At 51.5% G+C, this 19,533-nt stretch overlaps 2 protein-coding genes and 1 long non-coding RNA gene across 7 annotated transcripts; 1 reads left to right on the forward strand and 2 right to left on the reverse strand.

Moving 5' to 3' along the window:
* Positions 1–855: 855 nt before the first annotated feature.
* Positions 856–5,511, reverse strand: Syngr2 (synaptogyrin 2). 2 transcript variants are annotated; one of them, XM_034506336.2, is made up of 4 exons: positions 5,354–5,511; positions 2,529–2,766; positions 2,022–2,161; positions 856–1,928 (listed from the first exon to the last, which is right to left on the reverse strand). In XM_034506336.2, exons 1-4 carry the CDS (start codon positions 5,450–5,452, stop codon positions 1,731–1,733), a joined length of 675 nt encoding a protein of 224 aa, XP_034362227.1. In that variant the 5' UTR covers positions 5,453–5,511; the 3' UTR covers positions 856–1,730. The 2 variants fall into 2 exon arrangements, with proteins under 2 accessions (XP_034362227.1, XP_034362228.1); XM_034506337.2 differs by lacking the exon at positions 2,022–2,161.
* A 150-nt stretch (positions 5,512–5,661) lies between these two features.
* LOC143442593 (uncharacterized) lies at positions 5,662–8,887 on the forward strand. Its single transcript, XR_013110868.1, has 3 exons — positions 5,662–6,214; positions 7,262–7,334; positions 8,564–8,887. It is a non-coding gene; the product is annotated as an uncharacterized LOC143442593 (long non-coding RNA).
* On the reverse strand, positions 6,784–16,661 carry C6H17orf99 (chromosome 6 C17orf99 homolog). Of its 4 annotated transcripts, XM_034507979.2 has the most exons (6): positions 16,474–16,661; positions 15,826–15,858; positions 11,642–11,929; positions 8,877–9,146; positions 8,624–8,747; positions 6,787–7,903 (listed from the first exon to the last, which is right to left on the reverse strand). In XM_034507979.2, the coding sequence occupies exons 1-6, from the start codon at positions 16,505–16,507 to the stop codon at positions 7,897–7,899; spliced, it is 756 nt and encodes a 251-aa protein (XP_034363870.1). In that variant the 5' UTR covers positions 16,508–16,661; the 3' UTR covers positions 6,787–7,896. The 4 variants fall into 4 exon arrangements, with proteins under 4 accessions (XP_076791507.1, XP_076791506.1, XP_034363870.1 ...); XM_076935392.1 differs by lacking the exon at positions 16,474–16,661 and having other exon boundaries at positions 6,784–7,903; positions 8,624–8,744; positions 15,826–15,976; XM_076935391.1 differs by lacking the exon at positions 16,474–16,661 and having other exon boundaries at positions 6,786–7,903; positions 15,826–15,976.
* Between the last annotated feature and the right edge of the window lie 2,872 nt (positions 16,662–19,533).

A 19,533-nucleotide genomic window follows, 5' to 3' on the forward strand; every position in this document is an offset into this window, starting at 1 on the left:
TAAGGTGCCGGTGCTGCTGGTGCTGTGCCCAGCTTGCCTGCCATCTGGCCTGTTAACCACTCAAGGCAAGCTCTACATAGGAGGCCCACAGCTCCGAGCCTGGCTGTTAGCTTACTTCAGATTCTGAAAGACACTATCAGCCGGCCGCTATCAACAGTCTCATCGTTGCACAAGAGTTACCTCAGGGGCATGCTGCTTCCTGACAGAGACAGGTCCACTCCCTGCCAAGTCCCTGAAGGTGTCAAGAGGAGCCAGAGTCAACCTCAGAGGGGCAGCACCCAGGGGCCCCTAGCAGACAGCAGAACCCTGGCAAACTGTCCAGACCAATCCATCTTACAAGCTGACATGGTGGCTATTTTAGGATGCAGTTGAAGGCAGTGTGAAGAATGAGACCCCATTGGGGAAGCTGCCACCCAAAGTTCAAAGAACATGGTCTAGCTGGACATGATGGTCTAAGCTTTACCTAGCATCCAAGGGGCAGAGTCAGGTGGGTCTCTGAGCTCCAGGACAGCCAGAGCTACACAGTAAGACCCGTCTAAAGCAAAACAACAGACAATATAGTGTGGAACTAGAACCAGGCTGAGGCAGGAGGATTGCCTCAAGTTTGGAGGCTTACCTGAGTTACACAGTGAGAAGCCACTCTAGCCAAGCATGCACCAGAAGCCTGGGCTGTGCAGATACTGTCTTTGAAAGGCTGGAAGCTGGCTAAGTTGCCTAGCATGAAGTCCAGGGTTCAAAACCAAGCACTTGGGGAAGGTCAGAGGGTCATCCTTGGCTATATGTTTGAGGCCTTGTCTCAAAGCAATACCATCCAAAGTATATCTCTGCCCATAGCTTGAGGCGCCACCAAGGACAGCACGCTGAGAAAAAGGTTTATTCCGTCTCATCTAGTCTACAGAACCTGAGGGCAGGGGTGTCCCCACCAAGTCTCCAATACATTCAGTGCAGGGGTTCCTGCCCTACCCACTAATATCTAACAGCTGCTTGGGAATATTTACATAAAGCTGGGTGTTATCTCCAGGCAAATCCCTGTCCCTTCTGCCAGGGGCGGGAGCAAGGAGGAAGTGGTATTTAGTCCCTCTGCCTGCCCTGCAGCTGGCAGGCAAGCAGCCTGGGGACAGTTGGCACAGTGGTGACCCCCAGACGACAGCAGTGAGCAAGGGGCCCAGACGGAGCTGGGGACTGAACCTGAGTGAGGTCGTGAGCAGCTGAGCACTCCGAGGAGACAGGCACAAGAATCCCCAACCTTGTCTTTGGAGGAAAAAAAAAAAAAAGAGTTGGGGCTCCCATGGACTTCAACTGTGGAGAAACTGGCAGGTGTCAAAAAAGGCACGTAGTAGGCACCTGCTTCTGGCTCTGAGAAGGGATTCAGGGTTATTAAAAGCAACAAGGAGCCAAGCACACAGCTGGAACAGCTGGATGATAGCTCTGGCTAAGCAAGTTCAAGGCCCTGGGTTCCATCTACAGTACTGGGGTTGGGCAATAAAAAGATCTAGTAAAAACTCTCCTCAAAAATGCCTGAGGATCGGGTGGTGGCAGTGAAGACCCTCTGGGCATGGGCATTTCAGGTGTACTCTGGCTGCAGCTGGGATGCAGAAAGGCACGGACTGGCTGTCAACTGTAACAGGCAAGGGACTACAGTTCTGGACAGCAAACCTTGAGAGAAGTCCAGGGTAGAGGGGTGCCCCCCCCCCCCCAAGCACCCTCCCTGCCTCTTTGTCCCTGGCTGCTCAGTACACAGGGGGAGGCTGGTAGCCCTCAGTAGTCTCCACATTCTGGGTGAAGGGTGGCTGCTGGTAGTTTTCCACAGAGGCACTAGGGTAGGAGGCGTAGGCTGTGTTGGGATCTGGGGTGGGGTCCACGTAGTTCTGAATGAAGGCATCCACTCCAGCCTTGTAGCGCTGGTAGGCCAGGGAAGCCAGCACACCCTGTAGGTGGGTGAGAGAGACCCAAGGTGTGGGCAGGGCAAGGGGACCTCAGTCTTCACCCAAGCCTCCAAACTACCCTCCCCATTCACCTACCCAGGAGAAGATGGAGAAGAAGCTGAAGGTGATGGCTGCCCGTGCTGAGTCTGCTCCTACATGGACATCTTCAGGTTTGGTGGCTGCCCACTGGTTGGTCAGGAAGCAGAAACCAACAAACCACAGGAAGGTCCAGAGAGCTAGGGAAATAACAAGGGGGAGAGTTGGCCCCAGGGACAGCGTGGATCCCCAGAGTCCAGGAGGGACACAGAGGACTCTCCCAGAGCCATGGGCTGTGTAACCTATGGGAGCAGAGGGACGTGCGGGCTAAGGGGTCAGCTCTAGGTGGGGTGGATGAGTCCAGAAACCTGATGCCATGCCTCACCCTTATACCCCAACACCCTTGAACTTCTGAAGTCAGAAAGCTTTGTGTGTCCCCCCAGGGCACAGGGGACCTGACAGGAGCCTCAGGTGAGGCTCATGACCCTCAGCTGCTGTCAGCACCCCCTCCCAACAGTAATAAGGCCCTCATTGTGAAGCCTCGGTGTACCAGTGTCACAGGCATACCTGAGAAGAGCAGGTCACCAATGACCAGATACTTGCGGTCAGTGGCATTGCTTATCTGGGAGAAGAAGGCATCGACCACAAGGAAGAAGGCTGAAGCCAGGAAGGCCAGCACCCCAATGGCACTGCCATAACGGCAGGCATCCTCATTCTGGTTGAACACACAGTACATCTGATCAGATGTATGAATGTTGGTGTAGCCCTCGCCGAAGATGCAGGAGAACACGATCAAGGCCAAGACCTGGGAGAGAGGAGAGTTGATGGGCAGTGGGCCATGGCCTGTACAGACCCGTTAGGGCCTGCCTAGAGAGGAGGGTCCTAGCAGGACGTCAGGATGTCTCATCGCTCTGCTGATGTCCCTTTCTGAGACTGGTGTTTCAACCCCTTCTGGACTCGTGGGGCTGAGGTGACAGGCAAACTGTGGCCAGGGCATGATCTTATTTAAGGTTGTGATTAAGAACAAAGAAGAATCCACCCAGGCTGGAGAGATGTCTCAGTGGTTAAGAGCACTGACTGTTCTTCCAGAGGTCCTGAGATCAATTCCCAGCAACAACATGGTGGCTCACAACCATCTGTAATGGGATCTGATGCCCTCTTCTGGTGTGTCTGAAGAGAGCAACAGTGTACTCATATAATATAAATAAATAAATCTTTAAAAGAAGAAGAACCTACCCACCTCCATTTTGAATGAGATTTGGAGTTTCTTTGGGAGAGGGGGTGTTGGTATGTTTTGTTTGTTTGTTTGTTTGTCTATTTTGTGTGAAGGAGTTTCATTTAGTTATAACTCAGAATGATCCTGACTCCTGATCCTCCTGCCTCCACCTCCCAATGCTGGGATAATCGTGCCAGCATGCCTGGTTGGGCTTCCCCCAACCCTATCCACCCTGATTGCTGGCAATTTGAACCTAGGGCTCCACACATGCTAGGCAAATGCACTGCCACTGACCTACGTTTTCAGCCCCTGAGGTTTTGTGTGTGCTTGTAAGTTTGTTTGTTTTGGGGGTTTTTTTGTTTGGTTGGTTTTTTTTTTTTTTTTTTTTTTTTTTTTTTTGAGACAAGGTAGGGATGGCTGTCCTGGAATTCAGAGACTCTGCCTCTGCCTCCAGAGTAGAATGCTGGGATTAAGGGTCTGTGCCGCCATGCCTGGAGAGATGGCTCATAAGTTAAGAGCACTGACTGCTCTTGTAGAAGACCTGGAGACTTACATGTAGCTCATAACCACCTGTGACTCCAATTCCAGGGGACAAAATAACCACCTTCTGACTCTGTGAATACCAGGCACGCACGTAGTGTACGTTCATACACGCAGATAAACACTCATACATATGAAATAAAAATGAAAAAGACAGGATCTCACTCCGGTTCAGGCTGGCCTGAAGTTCATGACAATCCTGCCTCAGCTTCCTCAATGCTGAGGTACAGGGGTGAGCCACCACATCCCCTTTGAACGGGTTTTAAACAAGATGAGCCGCAAAATCACGGAGGTGAAACTCAAAGTGTTTCATCCAACCCTACCCCAAGTCAGCTCTATAGCATCAACCAACATCTTCCAGAACACCCTTCAATAGCAGCCCTGCTTCCCTCCAAGACTCCCCTAGAGCAAGAGGATCCCCAGGGGGCCAGCCTTCTCCCTACAAGGACTTCCGGTTTCTTTGGCACGTCAGCCCCTCCCCTCCAGAGAGCTACTAGTCTCCAGCCCCACATTGGTTCCCCACAGAACAAAGTTCTTGGGGTGGTCAGATTCACAGATCTGTGAGCCAGGCTCAGATCTTGCAGGAGCCAGGGCAGAAGTGGGAAACTCACACGCAGACACTGCCCAGAGTTTGGTAAGCAGCCCCTTTGGAATCGCCCTAGTCATTTCGCCTCCACCCCACACCCTAAGGCTACTGCCAAGCCCACGTCAACGCGGCAGATGCAACTGAGTCTGTGGGCACCTGGCTGCCTCCAGACTCGCAGGGCCACAGCGATCCTGCCGGGACGTTCTCAATAGGGCCGTGGAACTGGCAGTCATAAGCCCCGCCCCCAGCTGAGGATGAAGCCGGAACTCCAGGACTGGGCGCAGAGTCTGGGTCAGGACTCCTGGCACTGCCATCCTGACTGACAGGGTACAGCCCAGGAGGGAGTCACTAGACTCTACCGCCAGGCTAAGAGGCTCCGGGGAGCCAGGGCACCTCCAAAGTTCCAGGTCCAGACCCCCTGGGTGCAGTGGGCCACCCTCAATCTGGCAGCTAAAGCCTCAGCGGTCAGTGTTTTCATCCCAAGATACGGAATGCCACCCTGCACGCCTGGTACAAGAGGGCTCGCCCCGCTTCTAGGGAGGGAGTGCATTCTGGTGGGTGAGCAGACCTGTTGCTAGCCTCTGAGAGGGAAGGAAACCCTCCTTCAGGGCGCCGGGCCAATCCCCCTCCTTGCACCCCACGTGGCTTCAGAAAGTCCCTTCCAGGTGAATTCCCGAGGCTGGGAGCCGCGGCGTGCTGGCCACCTGCTGTGGCGTGCCCCTCTCCGGCCCCTCCCACTGCCAGCAGGGCGACAGGCCTGCCTCCCCGGAGCTCCTCGGGGACGTCCCGCACCAGAGCGGCCCGGACGAGTGGTCGACGGTGCGGTGGGGCCCCGCCCCGAGTTGGGGAGACAAGGTCCGGAGCCATGCAGTGGAAAAGGCGACAGGACGCACGGGCTGGAGGGAACAGAGACCCGGAGGGGCGCGGGGCCCTGCGCTCTCCGCCAGGCCCGGGACGCGCGGCTGCCGCCACCTGTCGCGCTCCGCGGCCGGCGGCCCAGGGGCCCTGGTCCCCGGACGCGCGGCTCCGGGTCCTCTCTGGCCGACTCACCATGCTCACGAGGCGCGTCACCACCTGAGGCTGCGACACGAAGCGCCTCAGGTCGAAGGAGCCGCCAGCATTGGCCGCGCCATAGGCCCCGCTCTCCATGTCGCCGTCGCCGCCGAGCCGCGGATGGCAGGGAACCAGCCGGATTGCCCCGCCTCGTCCCGCCACGCCCACGGGGGCGGGGCCGGCCGCCGACAGGGCGGGGCCAACCGCCGGGAAGTAGGGGCAGTGTACCCCTCTGTACCAGTAGTGGAAGTTGGCAGGAACTTGGAGCTACGCCTGAGGCGACAGGGTGCAGAAGCGGGAGGGAAAGCTCACCCCTGGGAATCTGTCCTACTAAGTTGAACCAGAAAAGATCAGAGAGTTCCCAGGAAGAGACATCCTAGGTGGGCCCCCACTTTACACTTACACTGTGCCCTGGTGAAGGTTCTCTCACGGAAGCCCTCTGGACACCCAAATCCCACCAATCCAGAACCCAGACTCATAAATACCTGGACGTCACCATCCTGCTCCAGACCAAAGGACTGGGGCATAAGTTTTTGCCTAGCACGTCAGAGGCCCCTGGGGTTCCAGCCTCTGGACTACCGTAGTAATAACTATGGCCCTCACCATTCTGGTTACTCTTTGCTCTGGAGCTAAGCCTAGGATAGGGTGAAGGACAGTCCTTTACCCAGTCTTCTTGGACCCGCCAGGCAAAAGGCGCTGAAGGGCAGAGTGCCTGCACATCTCTAGACATCATGATCACATGCCACAAAGCACCTGGTGCTTGTCTGAGGCGGCGAAAGACAGCAGGAGAATACAGAGTTCAAGACCAGACTGAGCTAGCTGAGATCCTGTCTCAAACAAGCACACACACACACTGAGGTATGTAAGTTTAAAAGTTAAAACCAATCAGATCCTTAGTTCATAGAACCCAGTTCCCCCCTCCTCCCCAAATAACATTTAGAAAGGGAACCAGGTGCTTACTCTGAAGTGCTTGTGTGTCAACCCAGGGCCTCACATTGAGTGTCAAGAGGCCTCCAGACACCCTTCTGTTGACAACACAAATTTGTTGCCAAGGGAATCATGGCTGTTGAGGGGTGTAGAGGGCTGAGAAGTGACACAGAATGGAGTCACAACAAGATGGCATTACCACAGTCACTTCAATGGGTGAAGAATAATGAGGCAGACTCACCTCAGTAATGAGGAGGGCTGGAAAATAAGGGAGCTGAGGCAGAAACCTGCCCCACCAGAAGGAGCGCCCCTGGGGATAAGACAGGAGTAGGCATAAGAGGGGCTGAGCCTTCTAACAGTCTATCCACACTCTCCCCACACTCACAGAGCAGTGGCAATCCACTGGTAGGTGAGCCCAGGCTACCTCTTAAAATCTGTCCATACGCTCCATAAGTGTTTGATGAAGGTGATCTGGCTGGCAGGATTCTCCCACAACCCTCCCTTCCTCTTTCCTCTTTCTTTCTTTCCCCTTTTCTTTTCTTTCTTTCTTCCTTTCTTTCTTTTTCCTACTCAGAGAAACCCTGTCTCAAAAAACCAAAAGCAAAACCAAAACAACCTTTTGCCATTCACATTTAATTGGCTTGTGCCTGGGGTGGGTTGGTGGAGCACGTGAGATGACACAGTGCTTCTTTCACAGGATGAGTCCCTGGGATTGAACACAAGCTGCCAGACTTGGCAGCAAACAACTTTACCCACCTCGCAGGCCCCTTTTGAGATTTTTGTTTTATTTTATTTTGAGACAGAGTCTCGCTATGCATGCAGCCTGACTCTGCTGGAACTCACTATGTAGACCAGGTTAGCCTTTCTCTAGCTCACAGGGATCCTCCTGCTTCTGCCTCCCACTTACTGGAACCAAAGGTGTATGCCAGCATACCTAGCCAGCACCTCAGTTTTTCATTTATCTTTTGGTTTGTTCAGCTCTTTGGGATTGGATTGACCTTGAACTCCTCCCGACCTTCCTGCCTCCACCTCCCAAGTTCTGGGATGTCAGGTATGAGCCACCACACACAGAAACTTTTTCCTGTTGCCAAATTGTTGGTGAGCACCCCCTCCTTCAGTTATGCAACCCCATATGGGGTCGTGACCAGAAATTTAAGACGCTGGGCTTCAGTGCAGCAGAGAGCAGGCACACTCACTCAGCTGCTCACTAACAGCCGCTGACACAGCAAGAATCCCACAAATGATACAATTTTATTCCCTTGGGCCTTGTTCACACTAATGCTCTAGATTTCTGGGTACACTACTTTTGGCACCCCTTCCTTTTTTGTTAAGGTTTTTTTTTTTTTTAAGAATTATTTATTTTTATGTATGTGAGTACACTGTAGCTTCTTTCAGAAGAGGGGATCAGATCCCATTACAGAAGGTTGTGAGCCACCATGTGGTTGCTGGGGATTGAACTCAGGACCTCTGGAAGAGCAGTCACTGCTCTTAACCACTGAGCCATCTCTCCAGCCCTGCACACCCCTTCTACTCCCACTCCCCAGGCTCTCTTTTGCTCCATTGTCAGGTTCTTGTATAAGGCAGGGAGGCAAGCCCATGGCTTTGTCTTCTGGTCACAACCTGATGACAAGGGAGTTAGTTCAGGTCAGACAGACTCACTGGATCACGTGGTACCAAGTGCACCAGTGAACTCACTTCATCCCACTAAGTGTACCGAATCACCAAGAGGCCACTTGCTGCTCCCTGGTCACATGTCAGTAGGAGGTAGCCCTCTGTATCCATTTTATAGAGGAAAACAATGAGTCTCAGAGAGGTGGCAGGCTCTCCTATAAGTCTGGCCTCTGGAGAAAATGTCCTTGGGAGGATGAACCATAAGGCCCAGTATAGGTGCCAAGTTGAGGTGTTCAAGGATAGAAGTGGTCACAACCCAAAGGCCAGTACTGGGTGTGCACAAAGATGTCTGGTGCTTGGAGGCAGAATGCACAAGTGCCCTGGCCACTATACACGTCAGAGATGTGAAGGCTTGGGAGACAGGAACCTGGGAGGCCTCACCTCTGCAGAAAGGCTGACATGTGGGACATGGGCCCACTCTGGTCTCTAGAGGCCCCATGAGACCCACAGGGAAATCCCCCACCAGAAGTGGGCTGGGAGCCACGGTCAGGGTGAGATGTGTAAGGAACTTACTAGATACAGTAAGCCTTTGGCTTTAATAAGCAGCTTCAGGTTGGGCCTTGTTATATAGACCCAGTCTCACAAGAATAACCTGCTGTTCCCACTCAGGACACTGGCTGGTCACAGGGGTGGTCAGCCGCTTGCCCACACTGAGCTCCCGTGGCTTACCTGGTCGAGCTCAGCATCCTGGAAGCAACAACAGCGATGGAGATGAGGCTGCCGGCCAGAATACAGGTGGGTGTGAGGGGCAGCTCCCCTGGGAGGGTGGCTACCAGCTTGGACTGAGCCTCTGCTGTAAAGGAGGAACAGAGGCATGCAGCAGCCCTTAGGCCTGGCCTGGCCTGCGCAGTGGCTAGGTTTAGCTTTCCCAGCGCCAGCCACCTTATAGCTCCCTGCTCCAGGCCCCGAAGGAGCTGCTCACCTCGGGGCAGCGGGATGCGGGCACTGCTGTCCACACTGACTCTGTTTTCAGCTTCACACTGGAACCAGCCAGAGGTCTGGGACAGCGGGAGGGAGAAGTTGGCAGGTTTTCCATGGAGTGGCCTTTGCTGTGCAAGTACACGCCCATCATTCCCCATCAAGCGGTAGGTGATGGGGGGGCTGCCTGAGGATGCCAGGCAGGACAGCTCCACAGTGGGGCCTGAGTCCCCATCATGTAGGATGAAGTCAGCCTGCAGCTGAGACACTGGCTCTGACAGGGTGGAAGAGGGTAGCATAGGTATGGAGGAGAAGCTTTTCATATCCCCAATAAATTGTCCTCCTGATATGCCAAGTGAACCCAGCGACTTCATGTGACTGCTACCTTCCTCCCGCCCCCACAGCCAGAGTGCCCTCTGCATCGAGTGTCCAGGCTTCTAGGCTACTTGTACTTTACACTATGCAACTTTATCTTTAACGTGCACTTTAAAGAAAGTCTTTTTTTTTTTTTTTTTTTTGTCATTGTTGTTTTTGAAACAGGCTCTTTCTACATAGCTCTGGCTGTGCTGGAACTCACTCTGTAGACCAGGCTGGCCTTGATCACAGAGATCTGCCTGCTTCTGCCTCCCAAGTACTAGGATTAAAGGCATGCACCACCATACTGCTTGACGTTGTTAGGTAATTTTTAAATTGTTTTGGACTAGGATCCTGTGGGAACCATGCTAAATAAATAAATAAATAAATAAATAAAAATGGAGTCACAAGAGCTAAGTCCTACATCGCCGAGCTACCACCAAGCAATTTATCTGGGAAGGTAGAGAGAACAGTCAGGTTTCCTAGGCACCCGCTTCCAGTTTAAGTTCCTAAACAGGACAAGTGCTGGCCAGACACAGCATCACATGCCTGAAATCCTAGCTGTCAAGAATCTGGGGCAGAAAAACATAACAAACAAACAAACAAACAAACAAGAAAAACCGGGGGATGGAGAGATGGTTCAGCCATTGAGTGCTTACAGTTTTTGCAGAGGACCAACTTAGATTCCCAATACCCATGTCGAGTGGCTCACAACCACCTGCAACCCTAACTCCTGAAAATCTTATGACTCTGGCCTCCAAAGACACCTGTTCATATCACACATAATTCTAAATAAATAAACAGACAGGGCAGATATGTCACATGCCTTTAATTGGGAGGCAGACGCAAGCTGATTTCCGTGTTCAAAGCCGGCCTGGTCTATATAGTGAGTTCCAGGACAGCCAGAGCTACACAGAGAAACCCTGTCTTGAGAAACAGAACACAGCAAAGCTATGTTTTGTTCTCTAAGGACCCCAATTCGGTTCTCAGAACCCACATGGCAGCTCACAATGACCTGTAACTCCAGTTCCGGGGGCTCTGATAACATCATCTGCGGTACTGCACATATGTGGTGCACAGACATGCAGGCAAAACTTTCATGCACATAAAAGGAAAATACATCTTTAAGCTAGGCTAGGGACGTAACTCAGTGATAGGATGCTCCCCTGGACTGACAGCCTCTGGCTCAGGGATTAAAGGTGAGAGCTATAGAGCAGGAAGGCAGGGTTATCTCTCTGTCCAAGGCAACCTCCTTCAGGACAAGAATCTGGTGCCGGAGTATTCAGTCAGATGCTCTGAGCATCCCTACTGACCAATCAGATGCTCTGAGCACCCCTACTGACCAATCAGATGCTCTGAGCATCCCTACTGACCAATCAGATGCTCTGAGCCATCCCTACTGACCAATCAGATGCTCTGAGCATCCCTACTGACCAATCAGATGCTCTGAGCATCCCTACTGACCAATCAGATGCTCCGAGCATCCCCTATCGACCAGTCACATGTTCTGAACATCACTACGGACCAGTAGCTATCTGTTCCATGCGTTGTCTCAGCCTCATTAGGTCAGAACACAACCTCTCTCAAGCCCTTAAGCCCCCTGGGATGGCTCTGTTACCATTTTGTTTCACAGGCAAAGCAATTGAGGCCCAGATGTTGAGAGGCTTGTTTACAACCCCACAGACAGCTCAGAAGACACCCCAGCCTCCCACCTGCTGGGCTTCAGGTCCTATGTGACTTTTTTATATTTTTTTGTGGAGGGGGGAGGGGTTGGTTTTGTTTTTCAAGACAGGGTTCCTCTGTACAGTCCTGGCTGTCCTGCTCTGCAGACCAAGCTGGCTTTGAACTCAGAAATCTACCTGCCTCTGCCTCCCAAACATTGAGATTAAAGGTGTGCCCACCAGTGCCTGACCCTGTGCGCTGTGGTGTTTTTAAGGGATAGGGATGCTGGGCTCATGGAGGCTAGCAATACCTCTTTGTTCCTATTGTCAAAGAAGTGGCCTTTGTGCTGGAAAGGGAAGAGAGAAAGGTCTGGAGTGGGTAGTGTTGGGAATGAAACCAGATGTGGTCACTTGCAGGTTGTCTAAGCGAGCCCCTCAACCTCAAAGAACTTCAGTCTGCACAGTGGCAGTGGGGAAGCTGACCTTCTCCTGGGGGTGGGTGAGGTAACTAACAGCAATCCCTTGATTACCAGCCCCATAGCAGGCCCCACTGTGCTTCCTGGCTCCTGCCTGGAGACTTGTGTTCTCAGTCATCATGGATTGAGTACAGCCTTGGAGGCTTGGAGGCAAGTAGTCTACCCCTGTCCCCACTCTACTGGCCTCTTCCTCTGTCTCCTCTAATCTCCCCCTCCCCCAAGGCCCTCCATTAATCTGCATCCCACCAGCCTCAGCAGCCTACATCCACTGTACTCACTAGCCCACAGTTCCTGGTACATCTGCAGCTTTCTGCTGGGCCCGTAGGTGTCCGAGTTCGAGGCTGCCTGGCAGGAGTAGGTGAGCAGGTCCGGGCTGGACTTGATCGTGATGTTGATGTTGAAGGAGGCCGGTGTGGAGTCATGCACAACCCTTTTAGCCACCAGGACACCTCGGCTAGCCAGGAGAGAGTACGTGATGGGCCGGGGCGCCTCGGGGGCGTCGCAGGTTATAAGCACTCGCTGGCTTTGGGGATAAACTTCCAGTACTTTGTAGGCAATGGTGATGCCTGCGAGGAGAATCGGTCAGAGAGAGAAAGAAAGCAAGACAATCAGAAGCCTAAAGGAAACTCTGGGTTGACAATTCTTCAAGGAGTTAAATAATTGGAGTTGGACAGAAGGCTCAGTGGCCAAGAGCACCTCCAGAGGACTTGGGGTTTGGTTCCCAAGTCCGTCAGCTCACAACCAACTGTATGTAACGCCAGGTCTCAGGGATCGGCAAGCTCTCCTGGCAAGGTGGTTCATATAAACTCATGCGATACATATACACAAAGCAAATCAGTTTTTGAAAGAAGCATAAACTTAAGGGTTGAAGTCGCCGGGCAGTGGTGGCGCACGCCTTTAATCCCAGCACAGAGGCAGAGGCAGGTGGATTTCTGAGATCGAGGCCAGCCTGGTCTACCGAGTGAGTTCCAGGACAGCCAAGGCTATACAGAGAAACCCTGTCTTGAACCCCCCCCCCCGCAAAAAAAAAAAGGGTTGAAGTGTAGCTCAGTGATTAAAATATAAGGCTATCAATCCCAAGACCCTAGCTAGGTTCTGTCCCCAGCACCGTAAAAGGGGGGAGGGGCGCTAAAGCATTAGCAATTACTCCTAGCCTAAAAGATTTGCAATTGTAGTCCTAGACACATGCCAACAGAATCAACGACAGCCTCAGACGGATCTTTACATGCCTGTCAGGGCAACTCTGGTCATGGCTACCAAGAGGTGGAAACAGCTTCAGAGCCTAACACTGGAACAAGATCTGTGCAAGGACTATGATTTCCAGTGAGGTCAAAAGAAAGAAATGTGCCCAGCAGATACCACAGCACCAGTGTAACCTGACTCCATGTCTGAGAAGCCAGACACAAGGGAAACTGCTATATAAGTATACTTTTTGTTTTGTTTGGAGAAGCTGGAGAGATGGCTCAGTGGTTAAGAACACTTGTCACTCTTGCAGAGGACCAGAGTTGGCTTGCCAGGCCCCACACCAGGCAGTTCATAACTGCCTTTAAGTCTAGTTCCAGAGGATCTGATTCCTCTTCTGTCCCTCTCAGGCACGCTTATACAAGTGGCATTTACTCACAAAGTCACAGAACACACATACATATAAGCAAAAATAACAACAATAAATCTAAAAAAAAAAAAAAAAAAAAAAAAAAACAGTACAAGCAGGCGGGGCTGGAGAGAAGCCTCTGTAGTTAAGAGAGTGTCACACAGTGGCTCACAGCTGCCTGTATAACTCCACTTCCAGAGGGAACCCAAGCTCTCTCCTGGCTTCTGTGGGTACCGCCTGCATGTGGTTCACAGACAGACAGACAGACACACACACACACATACAAGGCATGTGAAGCACACCTTTAATCTCAACCTTTGGGAGACAGAGGCAAGCAGATCTTTGTGAGTATAAAGCTAGCCTGATCTATATATTCCAGGACAACCAAGACTACATACACAATGAAACCCTGTCTCAAGAAGAAGATGAAGAGGAGGAGGAGGAGGAAGGGGAGGGAGAAGAGGTGGTTAACCTCCCAGACTGTATACATTGCCCTTGCTCTATGGGGCCCCCTGGTCAGAAGCTGCCCATGGAGGAGGCATCCCAGGCTCTTACAGACACATCCTGGGACTCTCCAGGCATCTGACCACTACGCACACTTTCTCTCAGATCCTAATTCCCATGAGTGTTTCAGGGGAACTTTGTGTCTGCTGGCATTGCAGCTGAGTTCTGAGGCCAGGGACCCACTCCACACCCCGCAGCAGTGAACGACCCTTTCCTGTCCAGCCGCCCGCTCTCCAACACCAACAGAGCCCACTTCCAGAGCTTCTTGAAAACTTTGTTAAGTACTCCTCTTCGTGAGTTTTTTTTTTTAATCAAAATAGATTTCCAATTTGAGATAGTGGACCTAATGCTACACTTGGGTCCTCTCTGGTCACTGTGGCAGACTTCTGACAAGACTTTTACCACCTTAATCTTTAGGGATAACAAGTGTCTTCCGGGTCCAAACAAAGCGTTTGGGGCTGGACTCTGCCTCACTGAAGAGATGATCTCAAGGCCAAGCTGTGGTTACATTTGTTTTTTTCTCCTTCCTTCATGAACTACGATGAGCTTGACCGGTAAAAGTGAAAAGAAACCCGGTCCCTCTCATTTCCATCTCTGCGGCCTGGAATAGAAGCTTGGTTTGCATATGTGCTGACTGCAAGCACTGAGAAAGCACAGTTTGCTCCCAGAAGGGAAAACAAGGATGGTCTCTCTGCACGCACATGGAGCCTGCTGTGGGGACAGCTGCTGGGTTTCTTGTTGTTGTCGTTGTTTTGTTTTAAAGATTTATTTATTTTATGTATGTGAGTACACTGTCGCTGTCTTCAGACACACCAGAAAAGGGCATTAGATCCCGTTACAGATGGTTGTGAGCCACCTTGTGAGTGCTAGGAATTGAACTCAGGACCTCTGGAAGAACAGTCAGTGCTCTTAACTGCTGAGCCATCTCTCCAACCCTTGTTTTTGTGTTTTGAGACAGGGTTTCTCTGTGTAGCCCTGGCTATCCTGGAACACACTATGTGGACCAGGCTGACCTCAAACTCACAGAGATCCACCTGCTTCTGTCTCCCCAGTGCAGGGACTGTAGGTGTGAGCCATCACACCCATGGATGGTCTTACTCCTAACAGCCTGGCGTGCTCCCTCCACTCACTCTGACCCTGCAGGAAGCTTGGGTTTTCTTTCTATACTTGCTTTGATCCTGAGGAGTCCTGAAACATTGCTAACAGCCAAATGCCATTCTCCAGGGTTTGTGAGGGAACAAGGGATCAGCCAGCTTTTCAGAGACCCGTGACAGTGTTACATTAGCAGAGCTGTGGCCATGGGCTGAGAGGACAGGAAGGCAGGACCGCCTCTGCCTGGGTACTTTCCTGAGACCCAGCCACCAGCTCTTTTTTTAGCTGTGACACTAACAAACTTTTTCTTTTTTACAGAAAATGAGGAAATGGTAGTTCAGCCTGTACCTCATCTGAGTGAGATCTGCGTCGACACTAGTCTTCAGCAGAACAGAAGGGGATGCCCAGAGGCGCAAGGTGGATGACGAGACAGGGAGGAGGCTTCCTGCCTCCACCTTGAGGGGCAAAGGAGCTGGAGATGTGGCCCAGGGCCATCCAGGGAGGGAGGTCCATCTAGGGGCAGGAGGTGAGAGGCAGAGAGGAAGATGGAGCAGGCCCTGGATGGCCATAGATCAGGGCTGTGATCTGTCCCTGAATCCCCGACTCCTGTCTCTGAACCAGGGCTACTGAGGAGGAAAGGAGGAGAGGGGAGGGGAAAAGGGAAGGAGAAAGAAGGGAGAGGCAGACAAAAAGAGAGAGGGAAGAAAGGAGGGATCTATCTATCTATTTGTATATATGTGTGTGTGATATATTTATACAGATGTATGCATGTATAGATAGATAGATGACAGATAGATAGATAGATAGATAGATAGATAGATAGATAGATAACACTCACACTCAGCTGCTTCCAGAACAAAGCAGCTTAATCTCTAAGTTCCCTGAAGGTCCCCAGCTCCCTCACCAAACCCCTCCTTTCCCATAAGCACACACTAGAGTTCCCCAGCCTTCTCTGGATCCTACCCATTAGGTAGAGCTGTGGGGCTTGGAGCAGGTGAATTTTGTTCCCTATGAGGACCTGATCCCTGTGACCGCAGCTGCCAAGGACCCCTCCTCCTCACACACTCCAAACTCCTCCCCTCTGGTGTACCTAGAGACTTCACAATGGCCTACCCTGCCCTGTAGGGGTGGAGGCCAGAATTATCCCTCTGGGTCCTCTCACACCGTGTCCTTACCATCAGTAACAACTTTCCAACCAAGGTACCTGATACCAGTATGCAGCTGTGACCCAGGTGTCCCCAGCTACATCCTTCTTGCAGTGTGGGGGCTACTCACCTTCTATCTGCTCCTCTGAGAAGCCACAGACAGCTGTAAAAGAGGAGCCTGGTAAGGGAAGCTGGAGAGAGGAGGAGACTGTCCAGACAGCTTCCTGCCTAGGCTGATTTCTGACAGTGAGGCCCCAGGGACCAGTTAACATCTCTGATCTCGAGTGTTTAATCTTATCTTACTGTTCCAGGCTAGCTTTGAACTCAATATGTGCCTTGAGGGTGGCCTTGGACTCGGGATCTTCCTGTCTCTATTTCCTGAGTGACACATACACACACACACACACACACACACACACACACATGCACACTACACCACACACCATACACACACATAATACACACACAGGAACACATCACACCACACACACCATACCACACACACACACACATCACACCATACACACATACACACCACACATACTACATACACCAGTGGAATCCAAGTGACAGATGATACCCTAACAAGGTGACACATGCATAGTCTGTCTAGAGTCAACATCCTGCTCAGACCTTCCCACAGTCTCTCTGTCCCTCTGGCTTCCAGGGTGCGTCTCTGTCTCTCTCTCTCTCTCTCTCTCTCTCTCTCTCTCTCTCTCTCTTTCTCTCTCTCTCTCTCCACTCCATTTCCTTCCCATGGTATCTGCAGGAGACTCACCCAGCATGGCAAAGAAGAACAGCTGAAAGAGCATGATGCTTCTGTGGGATTGGGGCTGTGCGCGCTCAGGCTGTTTAAAGCTTCCTAGTCTGGCCTCTCCACCCTAAGGCCCTGGAAGCTCCTAGAGTGGCTGCCTGCAGCTAGGAGATAACTTGAAGGTTGTGGCTGGGGGGAGGGGGGAGCAAGACCTTACAGGGCTGGTTCCAGGGGCATCTGTGTCCTCCTCTTGTTACCTACAGGGGGGAGGAGGCAGTAAATGTGTGCTTACTGAGTTTGGGATGGGTAATTATCCTGGGGGACCTACGTGGGCCTAATGTTAGCACAAGCGCTCTTCCTATCAAGGAGTCCTGGAGAATCAGTGGGTTCCTGCTAAGGGGCGGGACGGGAGATGCTTTAGTCCGTGTCATAGTGATATCCATCTGAGCATGACATACCGGTCATCTGCTAAAGCTGGTGCATTCTGTCTCCAAGTCAGACCTCAGGTGGGATGAGACTCTCTGTCACCTGAGAGTGTGGAGCCCTGTGCTTTAGTCTTGTCCTTAAAGGAGACCAGAGAAAGGCAACGTTGTCCCATAAAGACCCAGATCCAACCTAACCCGGACAAGGAAAGTGGGCCATGCTACCAACACTGGTGTGGCCTGGGCAGTCCCGTTCCTTCCAAGTCCAAGGCTACCCCAGGGCTAGACCCACAGAGTCTGAGGGGCAGAGAACAGAAGAAGCAAGTAAGATGGCACTGGATCATGCTACCCCATGGGAGGCCACCCATATCTGCCCACCCACGTGGCTGAAGTCTTCCCCCCAGTCTTGGCTGGGGCCTGTAGACTAGCCTGTGGCTCAGTGACTGCTCAGGAGACGCTTGCCTTCTTCACAGCAGAGGCCTCCTGCTGCCAGTTACACAGCCCGTGTCATGTGTAGATGCTCCACAGAGCCTGACTGGCCACTACACTCAGACCCTGGTCCAGCCCTGTTCTCTAGGAAGGTCACTCAAGCATGGTCCCCTCTTGCCACTCTTGGAGGATCTACAGCGGCTGAGTTGTATCAGGAAGCTGTCTGCGCTGTAGCCCCACAGCCGAGGAACAGAGGGAAAAGCCATGGGAAGAGCCAGCAAAGAAGCCAGCTCTGACACTCAGCAGTGTGCACCCTGCCCACACCCACTCTGTTAAGTTTCTCCAGTGAGAACTGGGGGGAAGGGGAGAATGTTTTGACTCAGTTCCCCACAAAATTCCTGTTCTTTAAGAATTAGGTTTTTTTTTAATGAATTTTTTAAAAAGGCTTATTTTATTTATTTCTTGTATGTGAGTACACTGTCACTGTCTTCATACACACCAGAAGAGGGTATCAGACTGTTGCGAACTGCTCTGCCCCACGCTTGGGGGCCAAAATGTCGGGGACCGCTCTATCAATGTTGGAACCCACACTGCCAAAAGCTTGGGAGCTAAGTTGTTAGAGACTTCGCTGCCCCAGGCTGCTCCGGTCCGTGGGTCAGGGTTCAGCAAGAGAGAGAGTGAGGACAAATGTGAGGAATGGAGACCAGACAGAGTGTGATTCAATCCCGTTTATTCTTCAGTCTCTCTTCTTTTCTCCAAGTCCCTAGTTCCTAGCACCAAGTCTCAGGTCCTAATCCTAGTTCCAGCTGTAATAAGTCTCAAGTCCTAATTCCAGTTCTAAGTCTTTCTTCTTGTTCTAAGTTCTAGTCTCTCTCCCAGTTCCAAGTCACCTTCCAACTCCAAGTCTCAAGTACTAAGTCTAAGTCTCTGTTGCTAGTCTCTTTCCCAGCTCCAAATTACGTCTTCCAAGTGTGTAGTCCAAGTGTCTGTCTTCTGTCTGCCTCTTGTCTTTTATATGTCTCACTTCTAAGCCACGCCTTTAAGTCATGCCCTTAAGTCTCGGCTCTAAATCACACCTTTAAGTCTCACACACCCAAGGGAAGATCCTGGGTATCTAAAACAAGATGTTATCAGAGTGTGCTCAGCTGTTGTAGGCTATTGTAAACAAGTCTCTTGTCAGGGTATATGGCTCAAGATGGCTGTAAGGATGATAGCCGCCTTCTGTCAGCTCCCCATATCAGACCCCATTGCAGATGGTTGTGAACCACCATGTGGTTGCTGGGAATTGAACTCAGGACTCCTAGAAGAGCAGCCAGTGCTCTTAACCACTGAGTCATCTCTCCAGCCCCTGTTTATTTACTTTTGAAACAAGTAAATAAAACAAGTAATGTGGTCCTAGAAGTTTCTAGTAGCCTAATGGGGTGAGCAGTGCAGACAACATTTCACGGGTGTGCTGGTGCCTGTCATCTAGGTCCTGTGGCATACACTGGTGCTGCCTCAGCCTCCCAGACTCTGACCACCACTACTTGGAAGTGCCATCCCCAGGGGGCCTGGCTTGTTGTTTGATTGGCAGCTAGTCTCAAGCCCCGTTCATACTTCTGTATGGGTCTTTTGAGCATGACTTTACAACGTTTTGTTTAGTTTTACGGTAATGTTATTAGATCATTTTTATTTTTTGTTTGTTTGTTTGAGGCAGGGTCTCACTTTGTAGGCTGTCCCAGAACTCACTAAATAGACCAGGCTGAATTTGAACCTACAGAGGACTCACCTATCCAGAGTGCCTTCACAGTGCCGAGATTAAGAGGGTATGCCACATGGTGGCACACGTCTTTAATCCCAGCACTTGGGAGGCAGAGGCAGGCGGATTTCTGAGTTCGAGGCCAGCCTGGTCTACAGAGTGAGTTCCAGGACAGCCAGAGCTACACAGAGAAATCCTGTCAAAAAAAAAAAAAAAAAAAAAAAAAAAAAGGTATGCCACCATACCTGTTTTTTTGTTTTGTTTTGTTTTTTGGCATATTTAATACAAGTTCTACCTGCACCCCGGCTGGCCATGATGGAGCTAGGCATAAGACTATAATCCCGAACTTGAGAGGCAGAGGCAGGAGGATCTCTGTGAGTTTGAAGCAGACCTGGTCTGCACAGTGAGTTCTAGGACAGTCAGGACTATGTAGAGAGACCCTATCTCAAAACTCAACACACAACAAACAAAGAAACCCAAACAAAACCAACCAGA

Source organism: Arvicanthis niloticus, chromosome 6, assembly GCF_011762505.2.
Source record: "Arvicanthis niloticus isolate mArvNil1 chromosome 6, mArvNil1.pat.X, whole genome shotgun sequence".
Lineage (NCBI taxonomy): Eukaryota > Metazoa > Chordata > Mammalia > Rodentia > Muridae > Arvicanthis > Arvicanthis niloticus.

What these genes read in the sequence shown, in the direction of transcription:
- Syngr2 (XM_034506336.2), bottom strand. Translation starts at nt 5,452, where the DNA reads ATGGAGAGCGGGGCCTATGGCGCGGCCAATGCTGGCGGCTCCTTCGAC. An exon ending in TGGTGACCTGCTCTTCTCAG is followed by an intron (nt 2,162 to 2,528) that starts GTATGCCTGTGA and finishes TTATTTCCCTAG; the next exon opens with CTCTCTGGACCTTCCTGTGG. An exon ending in TCTTCTCCATCTTCTCCTGG is followed by an intron (nt 1,929 to 2,021) that starts GTAGGTGAATGG and finishes ACCCACCTACAG; the next exon opens with GGTGTGCTGGCTTCCCTGGC.
- C6H17orf99 (XM_076935391.1), bottom strand. Translation starts at nt 15,967, where the DNA reads ATGTTAACTGGTCCCTGGGGCCTCACTGTCAGAAATCAGCCTAGGCAG. An exon ending in CTCAGAGGAGCAGATAGAAG is followed by an intron (nt 11,930 to 15,825) that starts GTGAGTAGCCCC and finishes TTCTCCTCGCAG; the next exon opens with GCATCACCATTGCCTACAAA. An exon ending in GTACCAGGAACTGTGGGCTA is followed by an intron (nt 9,147 to 11,641) that starts GTGAGTACAGTG and finishes CCACCCTGTCAG; the next exon opens with AGCCAGTGTCTCAGCTGCAG.